The 9751-nt window shown below is 35.1% G+C and overlaps 1 protein-coding gene across 1 annotated transcript; it reads right to left on the reverse strand.

Annotated features, from left to right (window-relative positions):
* Nucleotides 1-4098: 4098 nt before the first annotated feature.
* On the reverse strand, nucleotides 4099-8054 carry LOC148948982 (uncharacterized). Its single transcript, XM_089094849.1, has one exon. It carries the CDS (start codon nucleotides 8013-8015, stop codon nucleotides 6822-6824), a length of 1194 nt encoding a protein of 397 aa, XP_088950975.1. The 5' UTR covers nucleotides 8016-8054; the 3' UTR covers nucleotides 4099-6821.
* Nucleotides 8055-9751: the final 1697 nt, after the last annotated feature.

Below are 9751 nucleotides of genomic sequence, written 5' to 3' on the forward strand. Positions count from 1 at the left end.
TAAAAGGGGCTGTACCATAAAAGGGGCAACGCCTCACTCTTTATACAAAAGTTTTTTATTGTTGAAAAATATAGTTGTGAAAGAGTCAAACTTTAGCGTAAAGAGCACTGCGTCGAGGAGGAGACAGCCCCTTTCATATACGGAATAATTTCTGTTCGTTTTAAGTTTTAATGTCGCTCCTTACTTTCAGTTAAAAAAAACTTGCTTTATTTAATTTAATTTCTGGACGTTTTTAAATTAATGCAGGTTTTGATTTTGGCTCGCCGTACATTAATAATTAAAACGAAATTTTCATATTTAATTAATTTTCATATTTTCATATAAATTTTCAATTTTACTTTTTTGGCTGAATGGCTTTCTCGAAAGTTGTTTAATTTTATTTACGAACGTTTTACAAGTAATAAATATAAGTAACTTACGAATTAACTTAGGTAACGAATTTCTATATTCGTATATTTTTATTACGTATATTAGGGGGGTTTGCCCCTCTAGTCAATACCTCACTCTTTACGCTAAAGTTTGAATTTTTTTACAATTCTTTAAGAATGACCCCTTAATGACAAAGGCTGTTAATTAGAATAAATAGCTCTTATGGAAGTACTAAAATTACTTTAGCGTAAAGAGCGAGGTATTGACTAGGGGGTGAACCCAATCATATACACAATAGTTTCTGTTCGTTTTAAGTTTGTATGTTGAAAAGTTTTCAATTGAAAAGTTTTTCACTTGAAAACTTGTTTTTTTTTTTATTTAACTTCTGCCCGTTTTTTTTTAAATAATGCTGGGAAATCCGGTGCCCCCTTCATAACAATGTCCCTTCCCCCATGAACACATCCTCCATGGAAAGATCCTCCCATGTAACCCCTGATCCACCCTCCCCCCTGAAAACGTCTGTATGCTTCCCAATAACCAATACTATATGTAAACATTGGGCAAAGTTCATAACTTGCAGCCCTTCCCCTGGGGACTGTGGAGGATTAAATCGTCCTCAAAGGCATAGTTATTATATTTTCCGACCATGCTGGTCGGAAAATGGTTATATAAAAATTTTGATCGGGTGACTTTTGGAAAAAAATGAGCGTGGGAGGGGGCCTAGTTGCCCTCCATTTTTTTGGTCACTTATAAAGGGCACTAGAACTTTTAATTTCCGTTCAAATGAGCCCTTCCACGATACTTCAGGACCACTGGATCTATATGATTACCCCTGGGGTAAAGAAAAAAAAACAAATAAACACGCATCCATGATCTTTCTTCTTGTAAAAAAACCTAAAATTCCACATTTTTGCAGATAGGAGCTTAAAACCTCTATAGTAGGGTTCTCTGATACGCCGAATCTGATGGTGTAATTTTCATTAAGGTTATCTCTTTTGATGTATCTCTTGGTATCAAAATTCCTTTATTTAGAGTTTCGGTTACTATTCAGCCGGGTCGCTGCTTACTTACAGTTCGTTACCACAAACTGCTTGTTTAATCCAACAAAGGTGCTAAACTCTTACAGGATTGATTAAAAATGTCTTATTCAAAAACTTAGCTTTGATTTTTTTTTCTTTTGTCCTAGCTTTTAATAATGCTTCAATCATATTTTTCCCAGTTGTACGTATATCTAATAAGCACCAATTTCTTTGTTAAAAAAGGAAAAAGTAAAATAGAGGGCTGAAATTTAGTTTTGAGAAAAATTAAGCCAAAATTCTCAAATAAGATGCTCAGACTGCAAATTGAGACTCAGAAGTCTTCATGAAGTGTTGAACCTTCGCTTTAAGATATGTACAATCAGAATAGATCCTCAGATCTTTATGAAATTTTTGTCTTGAGAGAATTATTCCGGGCTTCAATGCTAATTACCTAGCATTAATTTTGCGAAGTCGAACTTAACAACAACTTATAAACGAATAGTTCGAAAAGTAAGCTGTTGCTTAATTTGAGGACGATTTAAATTGTGTCATGCGTGTACGTCATTTCCCTTCAATTAGATAATCTATATAATATCTTCGTAATTAGTAAAAAATTCGAAGTACAGTAAATCAATCAGTTACATCGGACTCAAAACCCCTCACTGTTTCTCAGACTGCCAGGAACACTTTTCTTGAATCTTCTAGAAAGCGTCACTCGTTTCATGTCCTTAAAAGTATTCTAAACATATGTTTGATCTGTCTAATGAAAAAAAATTACTTTTTCTTAACACCCCTGTGCAGTCGGTGGCTCTGGGCCAAGATGGGACTGCAGATTGGTTTGATAACTGCACAAGGCATTTTGCACTGGTTGGCGTTTGAGTTATTTTCCTTATTAGTGTGTACTTTTATTTCGTTCATTTTTCTCCTTTTTCGTCCATTGTTCTTTTTTTTCCCTGTCCCTGCAGTCCCAAAACTTCGGAAGTTCCGTAGAGATTTTCGGGGAGTTATTTGATGCTGTGTTTTGCTTTTGCGGACTGTCAGTAATAATAATTTCAGTACTGCTCATGAGATCAAAACAACAGTCAGTATTAACATTCGAATATATTTAATGTATCAGATAATATATAAAAGTATAAGAAAATGTTACATATAAACCAACTTAAAAACAGGTTTTTTTTACAACGTATACTTTGAATGGTCAACTGCTGATTATTTAGGATAATGTTGGAGGAATGAGAAACGGAGAAATGAACCTTTTTTTTTTTTTTTTTTTTTTAATGAGAGTAAGCGGAAACAACCAAAAGAATCTAAAGTTGTCCATTTCTAAAAAAGGTTTTAGATTTAAATAAATGTTCAGCCCTCTTTCTCTAATTTGTAAAATTTTGGGTATGCATCTTAAGCATATGAAAATTTACAAGAAAACTACATAGGACAAAGAATAGTTTAAATGGAGACGCACCAAGGACTTAGGTTATACTGTAATAACAGTCTAATGGCAAAAGTTTCATTTTTTCTTCTTTCTTTTTTGGGCACGTTAAAGTGTATTTCAGCATGGAATTATAGAAACTGGTTTCTCGACGAACAATAACGATACAATTGTTTGGTTCTTGTTTTCACTTATTTCTTCATTTTTGCTTGATTTTGCTTCCTTTTTTTATTCCACCGAATGCTGCTATATAGCTTATGATGCCAAGGTTTAGAAATCATCCCATGCCCAAATGAAAGAAAAAAAAAATGGCGGACTATCACTGGCTTTATATGTTTTATGTACGTTACTATAAACTACATTGCACAAATAGGCACAGATAAATCACAGAAATTTCAAAAAAGGAACGCTATGTTCAGACTAGCCAATAATACCAAAATACACAAATTTCACTTTGTAAATGACAAATATATAGTGACGTAGGTAATGTAAAGGCGTAAAGGGATATAAGGCCCTTTCTAAATTAGAAAACTGTACCACTTTTCGACAGATTAATCATTTCATATTCATAACTAATTGATTCACGGTTTTTGTAAACATTGGTTACCTCCAAAATATTATTCTACGTCATAACATACTAGTATCTGCTACCAGACAGCTAAATGTCTTTTAAAATAATTCGTCTAAAGCAAATAAAAAAATTAATTTAGAGTATTCCACCTTATTTAACGAAAAGATATTTATAAGCTTTAAAGAACGATTTTTATGGGTGAGAAAAGTATAAATAATTCCTTAAAATAGGTTAAGCTAAACTTCATACCACTAAGTCTATATCTTTAGAGGTAAAGAAGATCCTAGATCATAAGGCACAATGAAATGCAGAATTATCACCTCTACTTTCATAGTGCTGGCCCACCTAAGTGATGATAGACAAACTAAAATTCAAGCCAAGGAAGACCCACTTTAAAAAGTTGTGCACACTAGATTGCATTTACCATCCCTGGCTTTTTAAATTACCTAAATTACCAAATTACCTAAATGTCATCCAAAGTATAATCACCTACGGAACAAGTACTGAAAAAACCTATCCTCTCCACACAAAAAAAGTGACCCTTTGTATACCTATGCGAACCTGGCAACCAAAGTGTAATCACCTACGGAACAAGTACGTCAGTCGCCGCCTGAATCACGCTCTAGCATAATTATTGGCCGGAGCAAAGTACATTGACTCGGAGCGATTAACTAGTACAACCTTTTGCATCTAGAGGCACTAAGTTTCGCGGGGTCACTTTTGGAGAGTTTTGTCAGTACTGGTTCCGTAGGTGATTATACTTTGATGTCACCAGAAGCTGAAAAGTTAGCACCCCTTAATCCAAGCTCTAACTCCATTCCGTTTAAGATGCATCTATACCGTTGAGCAAACAGTCATCCAGAAGCTAAAATCTAAGCATGAGAAAGGCCGTTTTGTAATCACAGCCTGATGGAGACCTTAGGAAGTCACCGGAATAAAGACATTGCAATCAAAATAGAGAATTAAGTCCGTAAGGATTCAAAATTAGGGCCTCTTAATTCAGGCTTCAGAGCAGACTAACGAAATGTTGCCTACATTTAACAGAAAATGTGATCATTTAAAGTAAATGCAATTAAGTCACATTCAAAGCAATGTGGCAAAACTTCTTGTCTAATTCTTGTGTAAAAAGAAGGGGACTGAGGGAGTGGTCAACGCCTTCATATGTAGGATAATTTGTGGTCATTTTCAGTTTCAACGTCACTCTTTACTTTCCTTTGAATAAACTTGTTCCTAATATATTCAATTTCTGTTAATGTTTTATATAGTTTTAAGGTTTATACTCAAAATCTGGGTTCTACCACTCAGTATTGTTCAAAATACAATATTTGCATTTCAAATAGGGTATAATTAGTTTGTCAAAACATCAATCCTAACGATAAAAAAACAAGCTATTAATGGTTTATAATTAGGGCTCCTTAATTTAGGCTTCACAGTAGACTCACAAAATTTTCCCTATACCCAGCCGCTCCTTTGTGCGTGGCAAATAAGGATAGGGTAAACAATCCCTTTCCGGGCATGCTTTTTATACTTTTGTAATTTTTTATAATTTTTATATATATTTTTTTTATATTTAAATTGAATCAGGTCAGGTAGATAAAACTTTCAGGAATCAGCTCAAATATAGAATCCGGAAAACTTCAATTGAACTAGCTTAATGACTTATCTTTAAAATATTTAAGAAAGTTTGTTCGGAAAACGAAGGTTTGAAATGATTCTAGCATAAAGCTAGAATTACTTTCAAAGCTTTTTTTCACTAGAAGCCCTGAACCAGATGTATTATCAGCTCTAGTGCCCGATGACAGGTTTGCCATATACCCAAGGATGAAAATCCTTAGGTTTCGGGATTACTGCAAAAAACAGCTATGAATAGAGAAAGGCTATAAAGACACGAAAGGTACCCATTTAGGGCTGAGTCGACACTGGCTGAGCTTACAAAGTCACGCCACTGACCCCTGTTCCAAACCAAACAACCAGCGAAAGCAAGATTCAAACCCCTATCCTGACAGACAAAGTATTTCAAGTCTAGCTAACCACTCATATGTAGATGCACGCTTTCAAAATGCTGGAAGAAAATGCTTGTTTGTCAAGCCCTTAAGGAAAATTTTTCGCAGAAAAAGTACCATTTTCCTGGAGGATATTTTATATATAGCGAGACTGTATGAGCCTAAACATGCAGAGTACTCCAGAATAAATGGTATTGAAATATCCCTTTTCGTTGATTCAAAATCTCAAGCGCGAACAAGTCAGCGTAAAAATAACCGCTCTGAATGACCGTTTACCAATAAAAAATTTTTAGTTCGTGAGCTGGTATAGAATTATCAATATTGAACAAAAATGGTTGTTTTTTACCTTTAAAAATCCCATCTATCCAGTCCTTAATGTTTGAACTTTTGCAGATAATCAGATGATACAATACGTACCCAATAAAGCAAATCACCCTTATTAATATAGAGCTTCTTCTCATGCATACGCTATTAATTAAATAAAATCACTCGAAAAAATAAAAATAAAACACAAGGTAACTCTACCGGTCACAGGAGACCTGTTCCTGAATTTTGGCATAGTTTAATATAATTCAGATAAATAAACATACTAAGGCAGGCTACACATATGAAAAGACAGTAATTAAAAAAACGTAATGGAAAACATTAAAGCAAAAGCAACGCACACGAAGAAGGTTTTGCTGAAGGCTATTGAAGTCATGGAGAGTTATCGAATTATACAAAGAACGTTTTGCTGGGGGGAACTTTTTGGAATGTTGGGGAAACTGAGCAAAAAAGAGGATGGAGATGTACAGCTAAAAATACAGACAAAAAAAAAATCAGAGTCAGAGCCTATTTTTAGTCTTGTTTGTGTTTTACTCATAAGCCAACAAAGACAAAATAAGAAAACACGAGTTTTCGGAAAATTGGAGAAAATGAGCAAAAAAGAGGATGGAGGCGTACAGGAAAATGTTAATATTGTTGACATTTCAATAATATACCCCTGCACTATTTTTTTAATTATTTCTTATCAGGTGTTGATTAATAACGCCAAAAAAAAGACCAAATCCAACCAGCAAACTTTAGTACATATCTCAAGAGCTATATCCAGGTATTAGGAGGGTGGGACAACATTATGACGGCAGTGATTATTACATTTTCGAAATAGTAATTGAATGGTATTTCTTTTTTCATTATCTGATTCCTGTGTTAAAAGAAAATATTATAACAATATATATTGTGATTTTTTTGTAGCGTACAGTTCAATTCTCTTTTTTGTATGTTTTCCTTAACACCTGAAAATACGTAAACAAAAAAAAAATTGAAAGAAAACTTTTTGGGCTCAACACAATCAGCAAGAGAAGAGAAGAGAGAAAACTTGCTTCCTTATCATGAGTTAAGTGTCATTTTTTTCCGTCTGAACTGGTTCTGGTTCACTGGTTCAGTTTGGCTTCTTAGTTTAAATGGACAACATAGCGAGGTAAGATCTGTTTTTCATTAACAATAATAATCATTTTTCCTCTCCCAGTCGAATCTTTGCCCATCCGATTTGAATCAAATCCGGGTGCAATATTGGTACAACTCTTGACATCCTGGGATCTCCCAGGTAGCAACTGACACAGAATTAGGGCCTTAACTTCACCAGCATATCCTAATGAAATGTCAGGGAATTCAGAGAAATAATGGCCGTATCCATAGGAAGTTTGCTTAATGTAAGATTTTTGAAAATTATTTTGAAGTATAGAATCAATATTTGCTTCTATCGGTGTGCCATGGAATGCCAGAATAGACTTTGCTTCTTCTGCCTCGTTTCCATATTTTTCTCTGAACTTTTTCAAAGTTCCTACAAATTCTGATTCGAGTAGGGGGTTGACAACGTACGTAACTTTTACTACTTCCCTAGTTTTGCAGAAGCGACGAAACTGCGAATCAGCGACACGGAATTGGTAATCTAATTCATTGGAGGGATCAAATAATCTGTTAGGAGGAATTTCGTATTTTCGAAACTTCGAAGCTGCAATGCTAACAGCGGAAGTAGATAATTGGCATGCTTTGTAGTTAATAATGTACCTCGGATAAGCTTGACGTGGGTCATAAATCACAAATTCATCAAACAAAACCCCTCCTTCACTTTTTGTGTCCCGTGGAGCAAAGATGGAATCATATCCGAGGCTCTTAATAGTTTCCAAATTCATATTATATTGGGGGCTAGAAACTTTCATTTCTTTGCCAAATAAAACGTCACATAAAAGCAACACGTTAGATCCTTTAGTATAAACCGCTTGTGCACTCTTACTAGAATCGGTGGCAAAATAAATGCCACGTCCAAACATTCGAATCTGGCTGTCGTTAATCGGCAATCGAAAGCCATTACGTATAATTTCATTACACGCTTCAGCATTAGTACCATGAAACTTTTCACGTATAGTTGAAGGCTCAATTAATTCAGCTTGACAAGAATGAAAGACTTCAAGCAAGCTAGAATTGAAGACTTCTTTAACTGATTGCACTTCAGGATACCAGCCATGAATGGGTTGGATATACTTCAGAACTTTGTCTCTGACATCTAAAAAGATTGAGCATGAGGGGTCCAAATCATTAATTTTGAATTTTCTTGCCTCCATCTTAACTTCGACCACCTTCTGCATTGCCAAATCTTGGTATGTTTTAATCCGACTTTTTCGGTGTTCTAAAAAGAAAGAATAAGTATGATTGAACAAGGTAGCGCGCAACTGTAGCCAAAACATGCCCATGATCACATAAAAAAAATATATTAGTGAGTATTTACATTACCAAGGACAACAAAAGGAAGACATTGTTTCCCCCTCGCTCCATCTTCGGTCTATTTATTCTTGAAAACCGGAATTTTCTACAATTTTTTGTTTGGTTTTTATGCACGTATTAAGAATTTTTTACTGTTTAAATTCTGTCCGTTGTTGCCACATTTGGATCGTAAAAGAGGCAAGTGGATAATTTTCTTGTTTACAAACAAGCCCAACCAACCTTTGTAAAACCCAATTTATCTGCAACTGATCGTCGAATAATACAACAATCAATAGGAAATACACCCATTATGTTTAATCGGACTATTGCACAAAAATGAGCTGGGACTTACGTACTTAGGTCCCGGCTATCCTTGTATGGACGTTTTGAGGCGATTCCCGCTCCTAGCTCATTGGTAAAGAGCTTGGCAATTTGTTCTATCTGGTGTGGAACGTGATAGCTGGGCTATCTTGATGTTCTAGAAATTCTCCGTCCATTCTTTTCGTGGTATGCGTCAGAGACGAAGGCCATGAAGAGACCCTTCAAGGGCAATTTTCGGGAGACAGCACTTGTACGTGGCCAAACCAGCGCAGCTGCTGTTTCTTAATGTTGCTAAGAATACTTTCTGTGGAATGGAGCCTTTGATACAGTTTCATATTTGTGATACGGTATTTGATTCTATCGATGCGACGGAAGCATATCATCTCGAAAGCTAGAAGTTTTCTTTTGTCTTCGGTTTTCAGTGTCGATGTCTCACATCTGTACATGACTATGGGAATTACTAAACTGTTGAAAAGTCGCATATTGAGGTTGTTGATTAGATGGTTACTTTTCAAGAGGTTGGTCAGTGTTCAGAAGCTATAGCTAGCTAGTGCAAGTCGATGTTTGACGTCAGAGCTATGGTAATTATAAGAGGAGAGTAGGCTACAAAGGTGTAGGAAATGTTCAACCACTTTAGCCTGTCTCCCGCCTATGGTAATAGCGGGTGGGTTATTATTAAACAGATAAAAACTACTGAAAAAGAAATATAGGCTAGTGAGAATATGTAGAAATTAAGCAATAACAGTGACAATTTCATAACAAAAGATAAAAATTCTTTTCATGTGTCAATAGTCAACTAAAGAATAAATATAACAGAATATAATAGCCTCAGTAGTCTTTCCTCAAAGATGTATTTTGTAGGTAAGTCAATTAACTAATAATTTGAAGTTTTTAACCTGGAATACTGTTAGTAATATCCATATTAATGCCTTTTGATAGAAGAGTCTTAGTAAAGGTTTTATCCTTGTATGGTATACCAGACAAATACGTTAAAGTAATTAGTGCTATGTACGAGAATAACACTGCTGCGGTTAAGATAGGAAATGAGGTAAGCAGCTGGTTTTGTATTAAATCAGAAGTTGAGCAGGGTTGTGTTCTATCACCCTTTATATGGATGGTTTTGATGGACTTTGTGTTAAGGAGCCCAGGAAAGGCAATGGGAGAAATCAAATAGGGAGGAAAAAGTCTCCTGGACTTAGATATGCTGATGATTTAAGCATCTTAGATGAAATTGTCAGCAAAATGGGTGAACTTTTAGAGGTTTTGCGAGTTCAGGGTGCTAGAATAGGTTTGAAAATTA

The sequence above is a fragment of the Artemia sp. Qi Xiang Cuo genome, chromosome 9 (assembly GCF_049724085.1).
Source record: "Artemia sp. Qi Xiang Cuo chromosome 9, ASM4972408v1, whole genome shotgun sequence".
Lineage (NCBI taxonomy): Eukaryota > Metazoa > Arthropoda > Branchiopoda > Anostraca > Artemiidae > Artemia > Artemia sp. Qi Xiang Cuo.

Excerpts from the sequence above, each read along its gene's own strand:
- LOC148948982 (XM_089094849.1), bottom strand. The coding sequence starts at position 8,015 with ATGCAGAAGGTGGTCGAAGTTAAGATGGAGGCAAGAAAATTCAAAATT.